General features: G+C 58.2%; 5 protein-coding genes across 5 annotated transcripts; 1 reads left to right on the top strand and 4 right to left on the bottom strand.

Annotated features, from left to right (window-relative positions):
- Positions 1-156: 156 nt before the first annotated feature.
- On the bottom strand, positions 157-1686 carry E0L32_000533 (uncharacterized protein; the record flags this gene model as incomplete). The annotated part of the gene is made up of 1 exon (XM_031139847.1): positions 157-1686. The coding sequence occupies one exon, from the start codon at positions 1684-1686 to the stop codon at positions 157-159; it is 1530 nt and encodes a 509-aa protein (XP_030995850.1).
- A 1181-nt stretch (positions 1687-2867) lies between these two features.
- On the bottom strand, positions 2868-4025 carry E0L32_000532 (uncharacterized protein; the record flags this gene model as incomplete). The annotated part of the gene is made up of 3 exons (XM_031139836.1): positions 2868-3579; positions 3636-3893; positions 3949-4025. The coding sequence occupies 3 exons, from the start codon at positions 4023-4025 to the stop codon at positions 2868-2870; spliced, it is 1047 nt and encodes a 348-aa protein (XP_030995849.1).
- Positions 4026-4886: 861 nt separating this feature from the next.
- On the top strand, positions 4887-6236 carry E0L32_000531 (uncharacterized protein; the record flags this gene model as incomplete). The annotated part of the gene is made up of 1 exon (XM_031139825.1): positions 4887-6236. One exon carries the CDS (start codon positions 4887-4889, stop codon positions 6234-6236), a length of 1350 nt encoding a protein of 449 aa, XP_030995848.1.
- A 183-nt stretch (positions 6237-6419) lies between these two features.
- On the bottom strand, positions 6420-9234 carry E0L32_000530 (uncharacterized protein; the record flags this gene model as incomplete). Its single annotated transcript, XM_031139814.1, has 2 exons — positions 6420-8468; positions 8527-9234. The coding sequence occupies 2 exons, from the start codon at positions 9232-9234 to the stop codon at positions 6420-6422; spliced, it is 2757 nt and encodes a 918-aa protein (XP_030995847.1).
- Positions 9235-9876: 642 nt separating this feature from the next.
- On the bottom strand, positions 9877-11505 carry E0L32_000529 (uncharacterized protein; the record flags this gene model as incomplete). The annotated part of the gene is made up of 2 exons (XM_031139803.1): positions 9877-10881; positions 10954-11505. The coding sequence occupies 2 exons, from the start codon at positions 11503-11505 to the stop codon at positions 9877-9879; spliced, it is 1557 nt and encodes a 518-aa protein (XP_030995846.1).
- Positions 11506-12278: the final 773 nt, after the last annotated feature.

Genomic DNA, 12278 nt, shown 5'->3' with positions numbered 1-12278 from the left:
CAATTAGACTCCTTCCCAGGAGACCACATCCTCTTGACCCATACCTACTCGTAGCCCTACCCTCTTTGAACTGATGCATGCCGATGGCGTCACCAGGAGGGCCCTCAGCCAGCCAGGAACCCGGCAATATGTAGCAAACAACCAGCCCGAGTTCACTCACTCCCTCAAAAAACTAGGAATGCCATCCAGATTGGGCTTGTTCAGCCCCAGCCCATTCGATGCCGGCCCAGACTGCCCGCCGCCGCCGCCGCTCTCGCGGATCTTGCCCTGGTGCACCTCAAACTGCGGCGTGCTCAGCCGCGTCGGCGGCCGCGTGCTCCGCTGGCTGCTGACGCCGGCCCGCGACTCCTCGTCGGCCAGGCGCTGGCCCGTCCGCCAGTAGTTGCCGAACCCGCGCTGGCTGCCGCCGAAGGCGCCCTTCTCCCCGCCGCCCCTGCTGCCCCCGCCGCCGCCGGCGCGCGTGAAGGGCAGCCGGCTGAAGAGGGACGACGACCGCGCCGCGCTGCGCCGGCGGCCCCACATGACGAACGCGACGGCGATGACCATGACGGCCGCGACGGAGCCCACGACCGGCGCCGCGATCCAGGCCCTGCTGCTGTCTGTCGCGGCGGCGTCGGCCGCCGCCGTCGACGTGGGCGCTGCGCCGCCCGCGGGTCCCCCCGTCTCCGGGATGCCCCCCGCCGGCGGCGGCGCGGCGACCTCGGCGGTCTGCGTCACGGGCACGGTGAGGATCTGCGTCGTCGAGACGACCGTGGGCACCGAGTCCTGCATGCTGGTGATGATGGAGACGATGGTCTGCGTGCTGACGCTCTGGGGCAGCACGACGGGCACGGGCGGCGTGAAGAAGCTGCCGCCGCCGGCTGCGGCGGCGGCGGAGGAGGAAGATGTGCTGGTGCTTGCCGCGGGGGCGGCGGCCGGCGGAGAGGTCGTGGCCGCGACGGGCTGTGAAGTCGCGACGGCGGCGGCCGTGGTGCTGGGCTGGGCTGCGGCCTGGGTGGTGTCGGAGACGGCCGGGTTGGCTGGCGCGACAGAAGTCGAGGATGGTGCGGGCTGCGCGGATGGCGAGGCCGAGCCCGAGGGGGAAGGGTTTTCCGCCGCGGCTGCGTTGAAGACGGCTGTGTCCACTCCGGAGCTGCTCAGGGGAGCGTTGCTGCCGTTCGCGGTCTTGAGGTAGCAGTTCTTGAACCCCAGCGTCATCTTCGCGTCGTACGACACGGCCTTGCAGGCGTCGTTTTGCGAGCACTGGTCCAGGCAGTCTTGGAAGGTGGGCGCAAAGTTCTGCACAATGTCGTCCCCGTTGATGACGTTGTCGCAGAAGAGGTTGAACTGCATCCCGTTTGACCTCGTCGTCCTCCCGAGCCTGCCGCAGTTCGACGACGCCGAGGGGAAAATGGCCATGGCGGCGTCGGTAAACCGGGAGTTGTGCGTCTTGCTCTCCTTGACGTTCGCCTTGAACTCGCACTTCCGTCTGCTGAACGAGACAGCCTCGCACTTTGGGTGGAACGAAGCGCACAAGTCCGCGCACTGCTCGAAAGTGTCTACGTCTGGCGTGTTGATCACATCGCCCACCACGTTCAGCCCACACAGCAGCGTGAACTTCTGCGTCGTCCCTATCGTCGTCCCGTTCGCTCCCGGACACGGGTCATTGTCTCTCCTCCACAACGGATCTGTCCACAGGTCCGACATGGTCGGTCATAAGCAGCCGTTGGTCAACGGCTGACAGTAGCAGAGATAGAAAAACAAGCTACCTTGACGTATTGTAATGAGTGATTACCAATGCGAATGAATGCGGTAGAGAACGACAAAAACACAAAGACATAACTCGAGAAACGAACGGAAAAACAGCATCAATCGAGAAAGAAGGAAACGAGAAAAGATTCACGGGAACTAGCAGCCGTCACCTACCTTATAGGAGACACACGCCTGAGCTCTCGCGACGTCTGAAGCTCTCCCACGGCAATGCGCCCAGGTCGACGAGCGGAACCTCCCAGAGCGCGCGCATCGCATATGCGACGCTGCGTCTTGGCACATCTGATCTTCTGCACAGTCGCGAGCTATGTGACAGGCAGTTCAATGCGGTCGAGCTCGTCGCCTCGCTAGCAAAAGGTGTAGCGGGTAAGTTTCCACATGAGACGCAGGGACGTCGACTGTCATGTTTCGGGTCGGCGATCGGTAGTGCCACACAGACTTCATCCCAAGACCAGCCATATCGCGGGGCAGCGCTGACAAGAAGAACGTGCGGGTACCAAGCGGGCCCAGAATGCCGAAGGCAAGGGGTCTTGCTGGAAACATTTCGCTCCTTTAGGCTCGGGATAATGGTTTGAGCTACCCAAACCCGCGCGTCTGGAGTAAACAGCCGGAACAAATGACACCCCTTGAAGGGGCCCAGAGGGAAACAGTGGTAGTCAGCCAGTCTGAGGATAACAAAATCCTAGCAATCGTGCGTGAGTACAGATCACGGCGCAGACTGTCAGATAAACCTTCAAATGACGGACCTGATGGCTGGCAAGGTGAGTGGGTTATTGGAAGCGCAGGTATCGTCCAGGTTATGCAGTTATGCGCTGCGCTCGGACGGTGCCGTTCAAGAGGAAAGCCACTTACGTGCATGTACGGGATCGCCGATAAGATGGGCGCGTTCGCAGACAGCATAAGGAGGATGGGGCCGTGTGACAGATCTGTCTATTTCAACTCATATATGAAAAGAGCCAAGCATGCCAGAGATGTAGCTGCAGGGCCGGGGAGGCTGAGCAGCCAAGATAAGACGCCTTTTCCAGCACGACAAAATAGAGACAGAAAACGAGAGACAATGCCAGCAAAGAAGTAGGAGAACGCCTGTTTGATAAATGACATGGTAAGCGGTGACTACTCTAGCCCCGTCGCTGTTTGCGATTCCTCCGCGGGTCCCCGATTCCTCCAGGTCGGAGCAATGGCTGTGTCTCGGTAGCGGCATCTCCGTCCTGTCGCTCGATAATGTCCGATATCTCGTCCGGCGTGGTGCCGTAGTGTTCCGGGTGAGCACTGTACCGACTCGGGGTGTTATCGTCCAAGCGGCTGGGCAGCACAATGGGCCTACGGCGGGACGGAAGGCTGTCGGGCTTGGGCGACGCGGGCACAGGAGCCTCCGGCGCTCTGCGCTTCAGCTCGTACCAGATTGCCATGGACAGCAGAATGCCTTGCATCAAGGCAGTTAGCAGGAATATGCCCCACGAGCTCCAGCCAGACCATCCCAGCCGAGTCCAGAGGCTGAAGGCAAAGAGGAACCCTCCGGGCGTCTGGATGCACATCATGGGTATGCTGAGACTGCCGACGTGCTTAAGGTGGTAGGTGGTGTATATCTGGGGCAAGTACTGAATAGCTGCGAGGATAGCAGCCATGAGTCCTAGCGCGTTGGCCCAGATAGACAAGTGTTGAGGGAAGATAGTCGCGAAGATGGCAGATATGATGATGACCACAAGTCCATGGACTATGCAGAGCGACCCGACGGTGAGAGCGGTCTGCCACTGCGGCTGGTCGTCTTGCAGCTCCACCTCGGGGACGGCGGTGTCGTCATGGCGAAAGAAGACCAGGAAGAGTATCAAGCTGCGATGGGGTTAGACATATGTACAACAGCCAGTGTTGGAGGGGGGAGAACCAACATGAAGGAGAAGCATATCCACTGCACTCCCAACTGCGCGATGCCTAGGAGGCCTGCCATGCAGTGGAAGGTATCGAGCTCCTTGCAACAGCCGACATCTTGGCGCGACTGGGGGAGGGTGAGGATGTTGGCGAAGCCAGAGGTCGCAGAGGTTACGCCGAGCAGCACAAAGTATGGGGAGATGCCCTCGGAGGTGCCGCGGGAAATGATGCGGTAGTGTTGCGGAAGGTAGGAGATCAGGAGACCGATAAGAATGATACTGGAGAATAGAGTTAGCAGGTGGAGGGAGAGAGCAGAGACGGGGTGGGACGTACAGGGAGAGGATGATACTGACGACACCAGGCTCGCGCAGCTCGTCGCAGCGCGTCCTGTCGTCGAACACGAAGTCCATCCTGGTGTTATTTCAATGGTGTAGTATGACGAGCTAGGCAGTCGTGATCCGCAGCTCCGCGAGGGCTAGGAGGCGTGCAGCCGTTCGGGTTCTGGGGATTTGGGTCAGGCTTGGCAGAGGCTGTCAACCCCGGATCGGCTGGATGGCGGCGCGCGCATATGCACTAGCCCGGTTGCTTCTCGAAGGTAGGGTCGAAGAGAGGGAGTCGGCAAGCACTGGTACATCTCCCATGCTATTGTCTGTGGTTCCGTGAAGCGCTAGACAAGAGAAGAGAGGGAGAGAGAGAGAGAGAGAGAGTCAACAGGAGGAAGAGACACGCGCTATCTGAGTAAAGTTTGTTCGTTCCGGAAGCGGTAGTTGACCACGAGGTGGATGCGACGAAGGTGATTGGGGAAATATTGGGGCAGGTGGTGGTGTGGTGGTGGTGGTAGTGGTGGTAGGTGCCTGATCCTCCATCCCCCAGAATACTACCTAAAGAAGTAGCCCACAGTGACGACATGGCGGTCTTGCCGCCCTTCTTCACCGCCCTGACCGCCTGCATCCTACCGTATCCTACGGCGATTCCTACCCAAGTCACCTGGGTCTAGCACTGTTCCTGAGGCGCTAACGCCTTGTTGGAGTTCCTATTCTCGACTGGTCTGCTAGCACTGCCGGGTTCTTGCAGGCACTTCTCCACTTTACCTTGCATGCCTGGCACTCTGGATCTGCAGCTCATGCTAACCGACTCCAGCTCAACTCACAAACAGCTCTTGACTCGATGAATCAACAATACCGCGTTGACATCGGGTCCGAACTCATAGACATGAGTTGACGTCGTTGGCCCCTTTCATCCCAACCCAGTCATCGCCCTCAGGCCCAATCATGACATCGGATGAAATCCCAACCCCGGCCAAGAAAAAGCCTGATATCAAGCTGGTCGCGTCCACATCCTCCCGGGATGCGAGAGCTGATACAGACCTTCCGCTTAACAACGATTTCGCATACCTCAAGAGCGCTCAGTGGTCAGATCCCTCGCCCCTAAGTTGCCTCATGTGCCTCCTACTAACAAAGCTGTTCAGGACCGCGGATGGCACCACCCTGATCACCTCCTCTTCGGATCTCATCATCAGCAGCTATGTTCTTCCGGAGGATCTACTGGCGCCCAAGGACGAGCCGCTGCATCTAGATCCCCAGGGCAAGCTCGCCTTACCAGAGCCTAGCAACACCATCGCGCCAGCCCCTTACTTCTCTCTCGGCACACCCTACACGCAGACCGTCCTCGTCGGAAGCCGCGACATCCCGATCCAGCTCTACCATGCACTGCCCGACCCGACCCAGCCCGAAGGTTCAGCGTTCCCCCAGCCCATCGTCGCATCTTACCCCCTCATCAAGCCCCAGACGGAAGAGTATCTGGCCCCTCTCTCCATGCTCTGGCCCGCGCCCGGCACCCACTTCCTCACCGGCACCGCCAACCTCATCTCCTACTTCGACATCACTCGCACCGGAGAAGGCCCCGTCCTGCGCATCCCCACCATCCCGTCCACCCGCCACATCCTCAAGGGCGGGGGCGTAGGCATGCGCGGCACCGTGTCGGCACTATCAGCTCAGACGCCAGACGGGAACGGCGGGAGCCTCGTCGCCGCCGGGACCTGGACGCGGTGGGTCGGGCTGTACGACTTTGCCAAGGCCGGCGAGTGCGTGGCCACCTGGGGCGTAGAGCGGTCTGTCGACGAGACGGCGACCGACAAGTCGGCACCGATCGGCGGCACCGGCATCATGCAGACGATATGGAGCCCGTGCGGCCGCTACCTGGTCGTCAACGAGCGCAGGTCCACGGGCATGCTGGTCTACGACGTCCGCGTCACGGGCAAGATGCTCGGCTGGCTGGCCGGGCGCGACGCGGAGAGCACGCAGCGGCTGACCTGCGACGTCTACCCCGGCTCCGGCGACGGAGGAGGCTTCGAGGTCTGGGCCGGTACGCGCGACGGCACTGCAAAGGTGTGGGAGGGCGTGGGGAGTCGCGAGGGCGCTCACGAGCCGTCGTGGGATTGGAAAGCCTACGACTCTGCGACTGGGAGCACGGCGATGCATCCCAGCGGCTCGGTCGTCGCGACGTGCTCAGGGTCATGGACTTACTTAGACGAGGACGACCGACCCTACAAGAGAATCATGGGCACCTCGGAGCTCAATGTTTGGAGCATCGGCTTGCCGGAACCAGACACACCTGCCTAAGATTGGTTCCAGAAAATTGCTTTATTCTCAAGGCAGATCAGTCCCGGAGCCCAAGACACTAGGACAAAATCCCATGATGGCGAAGCAGATCTAGCCACAGTATGATACCCAAGCAAACCCATCTTCAAAAAGCAACACCGATGCTACATGGCCGACAGTTTGTCGAGATTCAGCCCCATTCCATCACTGCCAGCTAGGATCAATAGCCTCGCTAACCCTCTTTAGTACTCTTGTACCTCCCATCATCATCGAGAATCGCAGTGACCGCTCTGCCGGGGTCATCCTGACAAACGCAGCCAACGCAGATTGAGTCGGAGCATCCCCTTCGCACGCCTGCCCGGGGTCTCTCAAAGTCGCCAAGACTGCCTGAGACGCGTAGACGTTCATCCCTGCCCTGCGAAGGAAGAGCTCCCAGAAGGACTCGACCTCAAGAATGGAGTTCTTGGTTTGCCGGCCTTCTGCTTCGTGTCTGCAAATGCACCAAGCCACCCAGCCTGCAAGCGCCTTCTCGCCGCCCCCAACATAGAACGAAGTCACGCTCGTTTCCAGAGTTGCCAAGTAGCCCTGAAACTCGGCAAAGGTGGTGGCGTCAGCAGATGCCATCTCGCTCATGCTCTCGTCTCTGCTGTTCTCAGAAACAAGCACGATGAGGCGCTCGTACCGGGCGCTCACGCGCTCAATTCGGTTCCGAATTACCGACTGCCCGTTTGCGCCCGGCACCGGTTTCTGGCGGACCTTGACCATTGTGGTCAGGAGAACTCCGGTTATGGAGGAAATGGTTACGTCTGCCTCTGCGGCAAGTGGGGAGATGACTTCTGAACGGCAGGTCGATCCTGGAATCCATCGGGACGTATTGTAAGCGTCGTAGTCGCGGTCAACAATGTCGATTCCTGGAATAACTTTCTCTATGTGTCGCATAGTTGCTCGTGAGAGATTGAGGGAGACGATGACCTTGGGCGGCTGTTCTGGGAGCTGGAGAGGCGGTATCCAAGCTGCAATTACCTCGTTCGAGGAGCACTCTCGCGCCATGGCCTTGTTCTTCTGCTGGGGCTCTCTCGAGCTGCCTTCGATAGACGGACGAACGACGTTCGGGTGGTCCAACTTGGCTTTCTTGCGTCTGTTGGGTGCATGTAGATCAAGATAATTGTCCAGGAGTCGCCCCACGGCCGGAAGACCCTCATCGAGCAGCATTCCATGATTGTGGCCGTTGACTGGTCCATTCTGGCTGCTGTCAGGCTGCTCTCTGTGTCTCGGATGTGCTGAGCCTTCCTCATCCATCATTCTCTTCTTGGTCTGAATAAGCTCCGTCAAGTCCCGCTTAGGTTTCTTCATCGAAAAGGCGGGAAGAATCTCCTCGTCATCGTCGTACCGATCATCACGCAATATGGCCAATCCCTCTCGTTTCCAGACGTAATTCGCACTTGTTGGCACTTCGGATTCGGCGCGAGTCGCAAGAAACTGGTCAATGGCGCTCTCTGGAGCGCCATCAAACAACTCTGTAATCTTCACATCCTTCATTGGCTTCCACACCATGTTCATTTCGCCCGACCTCTTGTCTAGCCACTCCCGAACACTGAACATCTCCGGGTTGGATGCACGGAGGGACTTGAACATGGCCTCAGGGTCATTTTCGTGTTCTTTCCATGCTGGCTCCTCGATCGAAAAGTCCGCCAGTGGTATTTTGACTTGTAATATCGAGTCAAGGGGCTCGAGCTGCTCCTGTTCAACTCTTCTGTTCACCGTGGTTGCTGATTCTCGGATCAAGTTCTCGAATGCATCTTTGGTGCCGTCTTCCCCCATGGTACGTCGTATTTCCTCCTCGAAACCATCTCCTGCGTGTTGCTTCGCAACGGCGGCAATAGCACGAGTAGGATCCAGAATGCCGGCAGGGTCAGTTTCCTCATCAATCTCGAATTCGGGGAGCAGAGGGACTTCGACACGCAGGTCTTGGGACTTATTGCGTTCCGGTAGCGTGCTTGTCAACAGCTGTAGAGATGACTGGCTGTCCGAGAATAACTGACTCGGCGAGGTTATCAGTTGATCAGGACCGAAGATATCTGCATCGCCTTGAAGAACGGCCAGGGCATTCTCAGCCTCCTGCAATTCGCTGCTCAATGTCGAACTGGGATCTGATAGTATGGGCACATTGTATACATCTCCCTCTGGTATGAAATGAGAAGGCTCCTCAGGCATTGGGCTTAGTGGAGGAGTAACAGGTTCAGTTCCGGGGTTCTAGAATTTGTATTAATTGTCGTCCAGCTTAGAAGTGTCCCGTCTCTTCTGGTCTCACCTTGTTGAAATTAATCTGGCCATGGATGTACGAGAGTTGCTTCTCTGCGGACCAATCATCCTTCAAAGTCTCCGATATGTAAACCAAGAGTTCTTTCGAAACATCCAATGTTTCTTCCTTGATGGACTGCATCATACTCTGTGCGAACTTTCGAGATGAGCTCGGAAACTCGAGGCCCTCGTCGCGCTCTGTATTGACAGGCTCGAGCGGGAAATGGTGACTTTTCAGAGGTGTGCTGAATGCGACCTCGATGCTGCGTAGTAGATCTCGCAAGTCCCTGCTTGGATCGCTTTGAAGAAGCGGCATTTCAACTTTGAGGCCCTTGGAAGCACCGAGGCCAAGAACTCGGTGCTTCAGCATGTCGATCTGTTCGGCGCTGGGTCTCTGGCATGCTGCCTCGATCAGCCTAAGCGATTGCTCAGTCAGATCCCAGATCTCGTCGACGCTGATCGAGGATGGAATCTCAAAGCCCGGGAGAAGTTTGATCTGGCCATCAGGACCGACATCTGGCGAAGGAGACACGAGTTTGGCAGCAAGTCGTTCCACATCAGGGCGAGGGATTGTCTCGTAGTCGCAGGTGAGGCCATTGTCCCGGGCATACTGGCATGCTTCCTCCAATGCGATGCGGTACTTGCGTGGGAGTTCACACTGGCGGCCATCAATCTGAGCCTCCATGCGTTCGAGACTCTCAGGGATGTTGAAGTCCATTTCTAAATGTGACATATGGAAATGTATTGAGTTGTATGGCTTCAAATGAGTGTACTTCTAACAATGATGGAGGAAGACGTTGGATAATTGAATATTTGCTGGCGAGGAGAACCAGCAGACTTCAAGATGCTATCTCTTGTTCTCCCTTCTTGACTCCAGGCAGCGAAAAATGAGTTAATGAGAATTGAAAAAGAAAACCGGGTACAAATCATTCTCTCTACTGCTTTCGGCTGCGGAAGGAACCATATCATCGCGAGGGAAACCACGGCCCACCCTCTGAGCAAGTCGAGGCACCATCCAAGGGACAAAGACCGCTTTCGCAGGCATGGCATGGCATGTCTACACAATACACACAAGTCAAAGTCTTCATCACCATTTCAATTTCGCCAGTTGTTTTTTAAAGATAAATTGGTCCCAAATTCATGCCCGCCAGTTTCCCAAAAGCACATAAGCCGTTATGCTAACATACACAGATCGTGGGCATGAGTGTCAAGCCTCACAATCCCCACACGTAATCCAGGATATCCCATGAAAGAAAAAAATGACGTTAGATAGATAGAGTAAGATATAGAAGAAAGAGGCTTGCTTATATGCTATCCTAAATCGTGGGAGCCGTAACCTCATCAAAACCCCCAGAGACCCTTAAACGCCAAGAGCACTGTTGAACGCATCGGCGGCAGCCTTGCCGGTCGCGGCCTGGGCAGCCTTGTCGGCTGCGTTGCAGGCGTCGACGGTCGCCTTGCCGGCCTTGCACTTGGAGCCGAGCTGGCCGCAGATGAAGCTCGAGATGACCTTGATGTTGAGCGCGGAGCCGTGGTTGAAGTCGGCGCTGTTGACGGGCCCAAACGAGTTCTCCTTGCGGCCGTCCAGGCCGGCGGCGAACTGGATCGCGGGGTCGGAGCAGTCGCCAAAGTCGAGGCCGGCCTGGCGGAGTTTCTTGGCGCGCTTGGCGGCACCGCCCGCGGCGGCGGCGTCGCACTGCTTCTGCTGGGCCTCGCACTGGGCGGCGCCGCCGGCGAGCTGGCCCGAGTTGGCGGCGTTGGCGCACTTGTTGTGCTGGACGGAGCAGGAGCGCTGGAGGGCGGCGCCGGCGTTGACAAAGGTCGACCCGTCGACGGAGAAGGGGCGCTTGGCGTCGGCGGCCGAGCTGATGACCGCCGGGGGAGCACCGCCGAGGGTCCCGGTGAAGGTCTGGACGTTGACACTGGCACTGGCGCCAGCGTTCGCGTTGCCAGCGTTCGCGTTACCGTTGGCAGCACCAGCGTTGGCATTGCCGTTGGCTGCACCAGCGTTGGCATTGTTGTTTGCGTTTCCGTTACCCTTGTTCGCTGCGGCACCTCCGGCAGCTGCTCCGCATTCTTTCAAGTCAGTCGAGGGGTCCACGCTCTGGGAATTCAGATGAGATGGCAACTTACCAGCAGCGTTGCCCGCATTGCCGGCGGCGTTGCCCTTGCCCTTACCCTTGCCCTTGCCGGCGTTGGCGTTACCTCCGGCCGCACCACCAGCCGCGCCTCCGGCAGCACCGCCGACAGCCTGAGCGATCTCGGCCTCGGTGACATCAGGGACCAGCAGTTTCTGGGTGTTGATGCATCCGTTAGGATCATTAGCATCGTCGCAGGTGTTACCGGCGCCGGTGGGGTCGCCGATCTGACAAAAGAGTTCATGTTAGTGACCATCACATTGGCAGTGTCGGGTGGCAGCAGTCGGAGGAAGACTCACCTGGCCGGGAGCAAAGGTGCCAGTGGCAATGGCCAGGTTGGGGTCAGCGCCGATCTTGGCGAGCTGAGCGGCGACATCAAGCGCGATCTGCTTGTTGCCCGAGGCCTCGGCGGAAGCGGGATCCTGGTGCTGGGTGATGGCAGCAATCTCGGGGTTGGTGGCGGTCTCGTTGCAGAGAACGCTGGCCAGGCCGACGCTGCCGGTGTTACGCTCGAGAGCGCGGAACTGGATGGCGGCAACCTGACCAGCCAGGTCGTTGGCGGCCTTGGCGTTGGTGAAGGCCTGGTCGGCGACGATCTGTTGGAGGCAGTCCAGGTTCTGGACGTTGGGGGCACCCTCGGCGGCAGCCTTGTTGCCGAGAAGGGAGAAGATGGCATCCTGAATCTCGAGGGGGTTGTTGAGCTTCAGGTTGGTGTTGACAATGTCGATGATGTCCTGGTGAGCGTGCTCCTGGGGGACCTCGCGCTTGGCCATCTTCCCGCCAAGGTTGAGCTCGCGAGCAGAGGTCATGCCCATCAGGGCGACTATGGCGGCCGTAGTCTGGTACTTCATGATGTCGTAGGTGAAAAGAGAGAACACGAAACTCGTAACGACTGGTACACCTTAGAAAACGAAAGCTGTTGTAATTCAAAAAAGAGGGCCGGCCTAGCGGTTGGTGGAATCGAAGTCTTACAAGATGGAAAAAGAGTGTCGAGAAAGTAAGTTCACAGAACTAGACGAAAGAGAAAGAACGTAACCCTAAGTGTGCAGACTGAAGTGAGTGAAGTACTACAAGAAATGGCAATGTCTGGGCGAGGTGTGTCCCGTCTTATATGAGGCATGATCACGACTGGCACGTCCACTCAGATCATCGTCATCAGTCCTGCTTTGAGCATAGACCCCTGGCAACTTCGCTAAGGGCTCCATTCCGCAGATCGCGGGCGGCCAGCATCCAGTGATGCGACAGTAGCGCCTGGCCGCTTTGGGCCGCTTCCCAGGGTGAGGCGGCATCGGCTCGCCCCCCAGCCGGAATTAAAGCACCACGCGCGGCGAGCTGTAAACAATGTCGGTGCGGGAGGAGTAGACTAGGTCGAAGGGGCTGGAGATCTAGGGGCATGTGTCAGGGTACAAGGGGCGCCTGGACCTGTCGTTGGTGTGGCAGTCTTGTTCGATACCCCTGCCCCAAGTGCGTAAAGTAGCAAGAAATGCCCGCGCTCGTCTGAAGGGCATGTCATCCGTGCCATCATTGCAAGTGTTGGGCCATGACACGAACGATAGATCAGCCAGGGCTGTCGGGACGATATTCCACTTGGGACCGCCACCATGACATCGATCCTGACGCCATC

Source organism: Thyridium curvatum (genome assembly GCF_004353045.1).
Source record: "Thyridium curvatum strain D216 chromosome Unknown NODE_2_length_892811_cov_85.036431, whole genome shotgun sequence".
Lineage (NCBI taxonomy): Eukaryota > Fungi > Ascomycota > Sordariomycetes > Thyridiales > Thyridiaceae > Thyridium > Thyridium curvatum.
Note: the sequence above shows the minus strand (reverse complement) of the source record. Positions and strands in the feature narration are given on the sequence as shown.